The sequence below is a fragment of the Phyllobates terribilis genome, unplaced genomic scaffold (genome assembly GCF_046119375.1).
Source record: "Phyllobates terribilis strain yellow unplaced genomic scaffold, ASM4611937v1 Scaffold_5__5_contigs__length_657084704, whole genome shotgun sequence".
NCBI lineage: Eukaryota > Metazoa > Chordata > Amphibia > Anura > Dendrobatidae > Phyllobates > Phyllobates terribilis.
Window position 1 is genome coordinate 65,594,060 of NW_027362765.1, and position 13,160 is coordinate 65,607,219.

A 13,160-nucleotide genomic window follows, 5' to 3' on the forward strand; every position below is an offset into this window, starting at 1 on the left:
GACACAAGGAATATGACACTTGTAGCCCATGTCCTGGATACATCTGTGTGTGATGGCTCTTGAGGCAATGACTCCAGCACCAGTCCACTCCTTGTGAATCTCCCCCAAATGTTTGAATGGCCTTTTCTTAATAATCCGTTCAAGGCTGCAGTTATCCCGGTTGCTTGTGCACCTATTTCTATCACACTTTTTCCTTCCACTGAACTTTCCATTAATATGCGTGGATACAGCTATCTGAACAGCCAGCTTCTTTAGCAATGATCTTTTGTGGCTTACCCTCCTTGTGGAGTGTGTCAGTGACTGCCTTCCGGACATCTGTCAAGTCAGCAGTCTTCCCCATGATTGTGGAGCCTACTGAAACAGACTAAGGGACCTTTTTAAATGCGTAAGAAGCATTTGCAGGTGTTTTTTGCTAATTATTTTAATTTACTAAGATAATTACTTTTGTGTTTTCATTGGCTGTAAGCCATAATCATCAACATTAACAGAAATAAATACTTGAAATAGATCATTTTTTTTGTAATGACTCTATATAATATGAATTACACTTTTTGGATTAAAGAACTGAAATAAATTAACTTTTTGATGATATTCTAATTTTGTGAGAAGCACCGCATCTCGCAGCCCTGCCTGACGTCACTAATATGTCACGGGGGAAGGAGGGAGTCATGCGGTACGGTCTCCCCACGTTCACCAATGTGACGTTCCGCACCCCCTGGGAATTTGTAATGTCAGCTTAGCACGGTTTTACATAGACACCCTCTGTCCACACGTGCACAGAGAGGAACGGGGAGTAAGAGAGGGTGGCCCACGTGTCTCGGCCTGACACAACACTAGCTCACAACGGACTGGGATTATATCCATCCGGAAAGCAGCTCTGGTAGCATGTGAAGTTAAACGAAGAACACGGACATGTGGATTCGTAGATCGAGATAAAAATGCAGTCCGAGGTTAAATTGAATATTTAATAGCCTTAAGGGTACACTAGACAAAACACTATGTAAACTATGGATATATAGTACTTATAGAAAGGTCACATATGCAAATACAGATGGTAGTACCAGCAGATGAAACAAGTCCGTTACAGGCTTGATGTTTGGCCTTGGTGCTGGCATCCACATGGGAGGTGTGGAGGCCAGCTGTTTCCGGTTTCTTTCTCCAACACGATACATGGCGTGACATCCTTTAGAAGTGAACAAAGGGTAACGAGCACCTAACCCAGAATCCACCTGCTATGTCCTCTGCATGCCATCTCGGGTATCTATAAATTGCTGACAGACCCAGATCTGGAAAATCTTCCTCAATTTTGCAAGGCTTGGGAGACTGAGCTGCAAAGAACATTTACGAAAGATCAATATGATCAATACTTTTTCCTCTCCCACAAATCTGGTATGGGCATTAAATTTAAAGAAACAAGCTATAAAATTGTTTCAAGGTGGTACTGGGTCCCCTCCGCTTTGCATAAAAGGTTCCCTGAGGTATCTAGTGTATGGTGGCATTGCAGGGTGCGTGGGGGGACGATGGCGCATATGATGGCCTTGCCCAGGCTCTGGGAGACGGGGTCATCAGAGTTTATAAGAAGGTGACAAATATCAGTACCTATGACACCAGAGGCTACACTATTGTACATGTTTTTTATGCCCAAACAGGTGTATAAAAAAATAAAATTCTTATCAAGGCATCTCATTCAGGCAGCCAAAACAATAATACCAAACCAATTGTCGACTACTTTCCCACAAATCGACGTCCTTACACTCGGATTCTAATCCAATCTACTTTATAAAGTGATGAATACCCATGGATCTCCTTGGCATTTCAGCGTCTTCTCCTTGCCTCCCATCCCTTAGAAGCCTTGCTTATCCATATGCTACATTGGTTTCATAATATTTATACCATGATCATCCCCCTTTATTCAAGTGCTTTGATGCTTTCTGTAATGAAGTCTATATATCCCTTTTTTCCCGTTTTTCCTCTTGCAGACTTTGATTTTTTGTTTATTGTCATATTATGCTGTTACAAAATCAATAAACTTTGGAAAAAAATAAAATAGCTACTTTCCTGTGTGAGTTTTTAGATGTATAAAAAGATTTGTTTTTCTATGAAAACATTTCCCACATTCTGAACATGAAAATCGCTTCTCTCTGTGAGTTCTCCAATGTCTAGTAAGATTTGATTTATCACAAAAACACTTCCCACACTCTGAACATGAAAATGGCTTTTCCTCTGTGTGAATTCTCTGATGTGTAACAAGATTTGTTTTCCGATTAAAACATTTCCCACATTCTGAACATGAAAATGGCTTCTCCCCTGTGTGTATTATCTGATGTTTTAAAAGACTTGATTTGTCTGTAAAACATTTTTCACATTCTGAACATGAATACGGCTTCTCCCCTGTGTGAATTCTTTGATGTGTAACAAGTATGGATTTCTCACTATAACATTTCCCACATTCTGAACATGAAAATGGTTTCTCCCCCATGTCAGCTATTTCATGTTCAGCAGCCCTTTTGTGACTTTTGATTTGCATATTTGTCTTTGATGAAGCTGAAAAAAGGACCTGTTGAAAAGGATCAGATGACAGATTTTTTCTGAGGTCCTGAGGTGTATCAGGTATAATGACATGTTCTTCACAAGTATCTGCTGTGATACCATGAATATCTGATGAAAAATCTGAGAATATCAGACGTCCTTCTGAGCTCCAGGTACAGTCATCTGCCAAGAATAAAAAATGATATTGGTCAGTAACATTGCATTGGAATTATAGATATATATTATTTACTTTATAGCATTTCCATGCAAACTGTAATACAACTCAATTATTGACAAACTAAGACAAAGTCCACGAAAGAGGGACTAATGGTTTATAGTGTTAGGTCACCAGGTTATGTCCTTTAATTTTCACTTCTCTATTATAGCCATCTTCTCAGTTCATGTTTCAGTGTCTGTCATGAATTGATTCCAGTTACAGGTTCAGAGGAGACTCATAAAAGGGATCTGTAATCAGTTTTATTCGGTGATTCCAGCTCTCACACTCACTCTGTGTTGGAGTGTTTGTACCTGTGAGAAAGACTTTAAAAAAGATATACAATCGGCAGTGGGGGAAACGAGTAGTTGATACACTGCCGATTTTGCAAGTTTTCCCACCTACAAAGAATGGAGAGGTCTGTAATTTTTATCGTAGGTATACTTCAACTATGAGAGACAAAATCTAAAAATAAAAACCAGAAAATCACATTGTATGATTTTTATATAAAAATTGCATTTTATTGCATGAATTAAGTATTTGATCAGCTACCAACCAGCAAGAATTCTAGCTTTCAAAGACCTGTTAGTTTTTCTTTAAGAAGCCCTTCTACTCTGCACTTATTACCTATATTATTACCTATATTGCACCTGTTTTATACAGGTAACGAGCTCAAAGACACATCAATCACACTCTAACCTCGCCACCATGGCCAAGACCAAAGCACTGTAAGTATACCAGGGACATAATGGTAGACCAGCAAAAGGCTGGGATGGACTACAAATAGGCAAGCAGCTTGTTGAGAAGGCAACAACTGTTGGTGCAATCATTACAATATGGAAGAAACACAAGATGACTGTCAATCTTCTTCAGTCTGGGGCTCCATGCAAGATCTCGCTTCATTGGGTAAAGAGGATTCTGAGAAAGGACAGGAATCAGCCCAGAACTACACGGGAAACCTGGACAATGAGCTGAAGACAGCTGGGACCTCATTCTCAAAAATTACAGTTAGTGTCACACTATGCCGTCATGGATTAAAATCCTGCAGGACACGCAAGGTCCCCCTGCTCACACCAGCACATGTCCAGGCCTGCTTGAAGTTCACCAATGACCATCTGGATGATCCAGAGAAGGTTATGTGGTCAGATGAGGCTAAAATAGAACTTTATGGTATCAACTTCACTCGTCATGTTTGGCGGAAGAAGAAGGACGAGTACAACCCCAAAAACACCTTCCCAGTCGTGAAGCATTTCTGCAAATTGGACAGAATGACTGCATCTTATTGAAGGGAGGATGGATGGGGTCATGTATCCCGAGATTTTGGCCAACAACCTCCTTCTCTCAGTAAGAGCAATGAAGCTGGGTTGTGCCTGGGTCTTCCAGCATGACAATGACCCGAAACACACAGCCAGAGAAGTTGAAGAGTGGCCCCGTAAGAAGAATTTCAAGGTCCTCCTACCCAGTCTCCAGACCTGAACTCAATAAAAAAATCTTTGGAGGGAGCTGAAACTCAATGTTGCCCAGTGACAGCCCCGAAACTTGAAAGATATGGAGAAGATCTCCATGGAGAAGTGGGCAAAAATCCCTGCTGCAGTGTGTGCAAATTTGACCTGAACTCAATAAAAAAATCTTTGGAGGGAGCTGAAACTCAATGTTGCCCAGTGACAGCCCCGAAACTTGAAAGATATGGAGAAGATCTCCATGGAGAAGTGGGCAAAAATCCCTGCTGCAGTGTGTGCAAATTTGGTCAATAACTACAGGAAACGTCTGACCTCTGTAATTGTAAGCAAAGGTTTCTGTACCAAATATTAAGTTCTGTTTTTCTACTGTATCAAATACTTATTTCATGTAATAATATTCAACTTAATTATGTAAAAGTCATGTGTGACGAAACAGCTTCTAATCTTAATCAGCCAGACGTCTAGATTTGTTATGCCAAGAGAAATGTCCTATTGTGTTTGTGTTGACTTGTGAATGTATGTGTATTTCTGTGGCTGGTCAAGGACAGACCAGTATTTGTATAACCCTGACTGTTGTCTTCTCTTGGATCGGAAACAATAATGATTGTTACTATACGAATTACATTATACTAAAGCCAGTTAGATGTTGATTTAAAGAGCCCCCCTGCTATGCCGGTTGTGTGGGTTGGTTGAATGACCAAACAATGAGACCTGAGCCCTGTGGAACAATACCCTCCCTAACCCTTGCCCTGTGGATGTGTACTTGGAAGAACAAATGTGAACTATTTAAGGAACATATGCCTCTGTAGCAGGAGATTTGAAACAGAGAATTGAAAGACTTTACAAGGAGAAAGGATCAGACTTTCTTCAGTCTATCAGCTTGGTAGCATGGCTTTATCCAAAGAGACACAGATTTGGATTCTACATGATTCCAACCTAAGGGTATATGTCCCTGACTGGAAAGATACGGATCTGCGCCATTGACCATCAGAGAGCCCATGGATACATTTGGGGAGACCAGGTTGGGACGATGAAGTCACCTGCCCCCATGGATATGTTGTTTGGGGTTGCCAGGTGGGACTCTCCAGTTGCCCGGAACCGATGGAGACATTGGAGAAGCCAGATAGGGAAGAGCCAGTCATCTGGCCCCATGGAAACTCTCGGAGAGGCCAGTGTGGGACCTTCGGGACTCCTGGCTTTATACCTCGGTGGACAGTCAGCTTCCTAAGCTTGTCGCTGCCTTCTCTCTGTGGGGGCCCGCCAAAAGCGGAGGGCCACTGATTGAGGTAGTTGGCCCTGGAAGTCCCAAAGTCGCAGCTGTTCTATCCCAGGCGGGCCAGTGGAAGGGTGAGACTGTGTAATGTTGTACCATCTTGGGTATTGGCTGGGACTGTTCTATGTGTTTATTGGCCGTTTAGTGGATCAATAAAGTATTGCCACACTGTTTTACCCTCACCCTGTGTTGTCTGAGTAGCATTATGCCAACGGAAGACCCCAAGTATTCACATCATACAATGTGATTTTCTGGATTTTTTTTAGATTCTGTTTCTCACAGTTGAAGTGTATCTACAATAAAAATTACAGACCTCTCCATTCTTTGTAGGTGGGAAAACTTGCAAAATCGGCAGTGTATCAAATACTTATTCTCCCCACTGTAACTAAACAGTAGATACACGAAAGAAGAACAAGTCCTTCATATTCTTATATATGTTATGCAAGCAGGGCTGGCTCCAGGTTTTTCTGGGCCCCAGGCGAAAGAGTCTCAGTGGGCCCCTTTCACACATACCACAATTCATGATGCAGAGATACGGCAGAGAAATATAGGTATAGTACAATGCCAAAGATTTCACTTCTTACATTATATGAGTGATATTTATCGTAAATTCCACAATAGCTCAGAAACCAGCGAATTGCTCCACACAGTGTACTGGCCCCCATAAAATGCTCCATACAGAATACTGGCCCCCATAAAACGCGCCATACAGAATACTGGCCCCCATATAACGCTCCATGCAGGCTGTTCCCCCCCCTTCTAATGCCCCATGCAGGCTGTCCCCCCCCCCCCTTATAATGCCCCATGCAGGATGTCACCCCCCATATAATGCCCTATGCAGGATGTCACCCCCCATATAATGCCCTATGCAGGATGTCACCCCCCCATATAATGCCCCATGCAGGATGTCACCTCCCCCATATAATGCCCCATGCAGGATGTCACCCTCCTTATAATGCCCCACGCAGGATGTAACCCCCCCATATAATGCTCCATGCAGGATGTCCCCACCCCCCCATATAATGCCCCATGCAGGATGTCCCCCCCCATATAGTGCCCCATGCAGGATGTCCCTTTCCCCCATATAATGCCCCATGCAGGATGTCCCTTTCCCCCACCATATAATGCCCCATGCAGGATATCACCCCCCTCTCTTTATAATCCTCCATTCAGGATTTCACCCCCCATATAATCCTCCATTCAGGATTTCACCCCCCATATAATCCCCCATGCAGGATGTCGCCCCCCCATATAATGCCCCATGCAGGATGTCGCCCCCCCATATAATGCCCCATGCAGGATGTCGCCCCCCCATATAATGCCCCATGCAGGATGTCGCCCCCCCATATAATGCCCCATGCAGGATGTCGCCCCCCCATATAATGCCCCATGCAGGATGTCGCCCCCCATATAATGCCCCATGCAGGATGTCAACCCCCATTATAATGCCCCATGCAGGATGTCAACCCCCCATATAATGCCCCATGCAGGATGTCAACCCCCATATAATGGCCCATGCCTCCATACATTTTAAAAAATAATAATAATAATGAAATACTCACCTCACTGCTCCTCACCTGCTGCCGCTGCTCAGGTCCAGACTCCGGCGTCGTCCCGCTTTGCGCTGCGTCACAGGGAGCGCACAGCAGGAAGACAGCGGATCTGTGGAGGAACGGGGAGAGGTAAGTGGTGGTGGAATAGTGGTAGCAGGGCCCTCCAGGAACGCGGTGGTGGTAGCGGTGGCGGCGTCAGAAGAGGTGAGGCAGAGCGGCTGGGGCCGGCACCTGTGCCTGGCCGGTACTGGGGCTGGTGTCGGGCTGTGAGCGCGTCGGGCGGTGAAGCAGTGCGGCCTACGCAGGTTTCCGGTGTGCGCGGCCATCTTCCTAGAGCTGTGATCTACAGGAAAATGGCCGCCCAAGCCAGCGCATGCACAGACCGGTAGCTCCAGCGGCCATTTTCCTGTAGATCACAGCTCTAGGAAGATGGCCGCGCACCCGGCACCTTCGCCACCCGGCCCCAGCACAGGAACCGGCCAGGCTAAGGGCCTCAGCCAGGCTCAGGCCCCAGCCCGGCACAGGCTCCACAGCATCTGACCCCTTCTGCTGCAGCCACTGACTTCCTGAGGGACCCTGCCTTCTGTGACCCTCGCTCCACTGCCCCCCAGGTAAGATACCATACCTATTCAGACTAGAAGATGGACCCCCATCTTATAAAAAAAATCTTTCTATTTTCCACCCACAAATTTGGGGTGCGTCTTATAGTCCGAAAAATACGGTAGTTGTCCATCCCTGGCTCTTTTGTAGATCACCTAGCCTTACACTGGTGCTTGGAAGTTTGTAAATCCTTCAAAATTTTTCATATTTCTGCATAAATTTGACCTAAAACCACATCAGATTTTCACACTAAAAGTAGATAAAGAGAGACGTCTATTTGTACTATCTAGCGGGTCAGTTACGTAACATTATAAGGTCAGTCCTCCCCAAGGCCCATGGCTGATTATTTGCTAACTATCAGGGTGGCTGTTAATTTAGTTTTCTGGAGAGACCACGTAATAATAATAATAATAACGTCCTGATAGTGTCATCTAAGTACCCTATGTAATTTACACATAATATTAATATTTACTTACTGTACGGTATTTGCTCAGTTTGCTTTTATCCTAGGTTCTGGCTGCAAGGCTGCATCGCTGCTGTACAAATCTTTACACAGCGAGCCATGCACAAGTGGATGACTGGGAGTGTACACCTGTTTCATTGTCACACACTCAGGGACGCATGCCTGACAGTGAGACAGAAATAGAGGAATAGTAGTATGAAAAAAAGTAGTTGTGGATGATGAAAATGATGACAGCGACCATTTACTACTCGGGGATGCAGCCTGGCTACCAAAATAGAAGTGCGAGGAGAATATGTTGGAAGAAATATTGAGCCTTGCTCATATAGTTGGGCAGATTGCTTTACCCAAATGAGTAGGTGGTGTTGCTTCATGCGTTTATGAGAAGCTGTACTTCATAGTTTTGTCTTGCCTGTATATCCACTGTTTTTATTCCTCCTGCAAAGCTTTCACATTGCAACACAACTCCCCACCAGTACAGCTATAGCCAAAGCTTTCAGGTGCTATTGAGCCGCCTCCAGCAACAGCAGTTGTGGCATCACCTTTTTTTTCTGTTTTAAACAACCCTGATCATTGCAATTGCCACTATTTTTTCCCTACATTTTTACATTTGTCAAATACAAAATTCATCTTTTCATTTTAAATTATTTCCCCGTCTCAAAAATGACATAAAAAACAACATACTGGTTAGGTCAGTACATGTCCAAAAAGCTACAAACAATAAAATGCTGCTGTATTGGTGTCGCGTGTAGGGGTATCAAAATAAACTACTATACAGGTGTACAAAAACAGACATGCGCAGTTAAATGTCTGGATTTATTCTTAATTAATTTTCTATTTTTTAACAAATGTCTCTTTTGAGAAAGAAAAAAAATAAATAAGAAAGGTCAATTATATTTAGTATTTTTTAAAATACAATTATTCCCCTTCACAAAAATAAATACACAAGAAATGGAAAAATTCAGCACAGTCAATCACTTGCGACAAGCACATTTTCTAAGCACATTTTCTTTGGCTGACACAAAGTTCAGGTTTTATTTTCTTTGACAAATATTGTGTTGGCTTGATGCTTTCTAATGCATGAAGAATTTAGAGAAAATTGTGTAATTCAAATAAAGCAAGTGAAGATGCCAGCCTAGCTACACTATATCCCAAGATCAATCTCACTGGCTCCGGCTCTGCTGCTGTCCTCTCTCTTTCTACTGGTCAACTTAATCTTTGGATTATTCACAGAATGCTACACATCTTCTTTCACTGTTGCAGTTGTACAACACACACACTGAAGTATAGTTTGAATGCTGCTGACTGGCATTATCAATTCCTTGGATATTTTTTTGTATCCCTTTCCTGTGTTATACAGTTCAACTACCTTTTCCCGTATATCCGTTGACAATTATTTTGCTTTCCCCATGACTCACAATCCAGAAACGTCAGTGGCTGGATGAAAGATGCAAGAGTCTGTCTGGATCCCAGAAACTCACTCAACTTTTATGCACAAACACTGATTACAAGCAAACAGGTCACAGATGAGGATTTTGCCTTTAGTAGCCATTCAAACCCATGTGTGTGAAATTCTGTGCATGTTATCAGGCCAAAATCACCAGGGTATGTGAACTTTTGATCAGGGTCATTTGGATGTTTTTGGTTGTCATTAAGATTTAAAAATAGAAAAAACAGTAGTTTTGACACCCAACCAATAACCATGAGTAGAGAAAAGTTTTTTTGTTATCATTCATATTCTCTGAAACAAGTCAAGAAAGCAAAAATTCTGCCGGGGTATGTAAACTTTTGAGCACAACTGTATGTCACATGTTTTAAGGCTTTCTCTTCCTAGCTCTGTTGTCCTCTCACTATCTAGAACAGGGGTCTCAAACTCAACCGGGTAAATGGGCCGCACATAGAAAAAATTTGAATATGAAGGGCCGCGTTCTTTGCAGGAGAAGATCACGTTTTCAGTTATACCATTGTTTTTTTTACATTTTTTTATAGGTCTTCTCTTTTGCTTAATTTTTTTTACATAAAACAGCATTTGTAGTGGCCAAATATTATTCCATTCTTTATTTTCCATTTTTTTTTACTCTCAACTGGTCTTATACAGTAATATAGTTTTAAAATTAGCCCTATATAGTAATTCTGGCCCCCATCCTGTAATAATGTCCCCTGTCCTGTAATAATGTCTGTCACACTGTAATAATGTCATCAAGCTTGAAATAATATCCCTTGTCCTGTAATCATATCCCCAAGCTTCTAATAATGTCCCTCAGTATGTAATAATGTTGCCTGTCCTGTAGTAATATCCCCATTCTTATATAAATGTTCCCATCCTGGTGCCACCTTACAGTAATGTTCCCATCCTGGTGCCACCTTACAGTAATGTTCCCATCCTGGTGCCACCTTACAATAATGTTCCCATCCTCGTGCCACCTTACAATAATGTTCCCATCCTGGTGCCACCTTACAATAATGTTCCCATCCTGGTGCCACCTTACAGTAATGTTCCCATCCTGGTGCCACCTTACAGTAATGTTCCTATCCTGGTGCCACCTTACAATAATGTTCCCATCCTGGTGCCACCTTATAGTAATGTTCCCATCCCGGTGACACCTTATAGTAATGTTCCCATCCTGGTGCCACCTTATAATAATGTCCCTATCCTGGTGCCACCTTATAATAATGTCCCTATCCTTGTCCTCTTCTTGTAACAGTGTCCCACATTCTATCGCTCTTTACACACACATAAAAATAGCCTTCTCACCTGACCTCGCTCCCTCGGTGAACAGTGTCCCCTTCCTCCTCCACAAACAGGGCGCTTAGCAATGAAGTCATGTGCGGTCACACAGGGACACGGACAACCACTGCTGGACTCTGATTGGCCAGCGGCTGGCATTGGTATTGCGGTGTAGAGAGCTGGTCTCTGTGCTGCAATACCTTTCAATTGAATGTGCGTCTTCGGACACACAATAAGTTGAAAAGAAGCACTGACGTCCGTGACCCCTGGCTTGTTGGACGCAATTGCCTCAGGGCACATGCGGCCCTCGGGCCGCTCGTCTGAGACCCCTGATCTAGAACCATACTAAATTGGGTACAGCATTCCCTGCCTCAGCTTTTATAAAGGCTCTGGTACCCTCTCCTGATTTGCTAAGCTACACCATGTGATGTGATAGCTGAAAGGCCTCATGGAGAAGCCTGCTTGGCCACATCTGAGGTCACAGGAGCCTTCTGTCGCAGATGCAAACATCTGCAAAATGAAAAATGGGGATTTGCATAAATCAAAATTGTTCGAATTTGACTGGACAAAAGTGCTACCTGAAATTCTACACAAATTCAGTTTGCATCAAATCGATTTGCCAATCTTTAGTTTACTTTAATGGATTAAGATATTGCATGGAAAGAAGGCAGTTCCTGCACCCACCCAAAATGCAAATCTAAAGCTGCACACGGAGCCAATCAAGTCTACACTTTGCAAATATGACTATTTTTGACATGGCCATCTGCATCCAGCCTTGTATATAATATTGAAGCCTGTGGCTGGCTGGCAAGGCTATGTTCACACATTGCATTTTTTCAGCGTTTTTTATGCACATTTTCAGCTGCGTTTTACAGTACCAGCAAAGTCTGAGATTCCAGAAATCTCATGCACACAGCTCAGTTTTTATTTGATTAGTATTTTGTGCTTTGCATGTGTTTTTACAGAATAGAGCAGGTCACTTCTTTCAGCGTTTTTTCACCCATTGGAAGTAATGGGTGGTGAAAAAAAACGCAGGAAAAAACGCACCATAAACGCAGGTGTCAGGTTTTTCAGCGCTTTTTTGTGCCAAAACCAGATTGAGATTTTTTTTTTTTTTCACTGAACTTTATGTACATGCATAAAGAGGAAAAAGGACAGTGAAAAAAACGCACGAAAAAAACAAGCAAAAAAGCAAGAAAAATCCTGACCAAACCTCCTGACATGAGATCAGGTTTTGCTGCAGAAAAAAAAAAAACGCTGAAAAAAGGCAATGTGTGAACATAGCCTAACACTTCTGCTTTCTACTGTACATCAGAGGTCACCGACACTAATATGCTTCAAAAGTGTATTTAGAAACATTGAGCACAGTGACCTGTGATGGACAGGACTGTGAATAAAGAGGTATCTCCTCTGCAGCAGCTCTGAATTATGCTGCTGGGGAAAAAAAAAGGCTTGTAACACTGAAAATTAACAACATCTTTTTGCAACTTTTTGGCATTTTCACACCAGTCTCAGTTAGCTCCAATAAAGTGTGTGGAGCACGGACAGGACTTAGTGGTGCCCGCCAAATTCATGAAAAGTTATGCCAGAAGCCCATCAGAAAATGTTCTCACGTTCGTCCCTGACTTGGTTACTGTGAGTAGCTGCCCACGGACTAAAGACTATTCGACGTAGAGCAGAGTCCACGGCTCTAAGGGGATGAAGATTTTTTTACAGCACGGAGAACCGGTTACGTCGATCTCACTGTTGTGTTTTATTCGAGATTTGCTTGCTCATCAGTTTAAGGTGCACAATAAAATGTTAATGGATGGGGAGGGGCACCGTGGGAGATACAGTTCACACGTACACAAACCATGCTCATCCAGACCCCAGAGTCATGAGGCAGAGATGTGCGGGCAGAATCTTATGCATACATACATAAAGGCCAGAAACGAGATTGGTAATTAGGTAAAGCAATCATTCCATTACTCTCATTTGTGTCTCAGAGGCCTCAATTAAGCCATTGTTCTCCCAGTCACTAGTCCCATTATGTGGAAGGGGGTAGTAGACCCAGTGGAGCCATCACCAAAGGGGGTCTCACCTACAGTCCCAGGTGTAGGGTTCGGCCTCAGGAAAATACCTCCATCAATGCAGGGTTAGCTATGGGGGGGGGGGGTCGGGTTGGGGTATTTAGGACATTAACGAGGGAGTGGGATTGTTGTTACCGGCTGGAGCTGGGTATACATGCTATGGTCAATATCCTTCATCTTGAGGAGTATACGCTGTGACTGCAGACTATACCGGTGGGAGATACAAAAGCTGTGGACCAACCGAAAGTTAGGAAAACGTGAGTATCACTTGATG

At 43.2% G+C, this 13,160-nt stretch overlaps 1 protein-coding gene across 1 annotated transcript in view; it reads right to left on the reverse strand.

Moving 5' to 3' along the window:
* Nucleotides 1–1,183: 1,183 nt before the first annotated feature.
* Nucleotides 1,184–13,160, reverse strand: part of LOC141270755 (oocyte zinc finger protein XlCOF8.4-like) — a 49,985-nt gene continuing 38,008 nt past the window's right edge. The window contains exon 7 of the mRNA XM_073680866.1: nucleotides 1,184–2,712. Coding sequence (XP_073536967.1) covers nucleotides 2,051–2,712 — 662 coding nt within the window. The 3' untranslated portion in view covers nucleotides 1,184–2,050. The remainder of the gene's footprint in view (nucleotides 2,713–13,160) is intronic.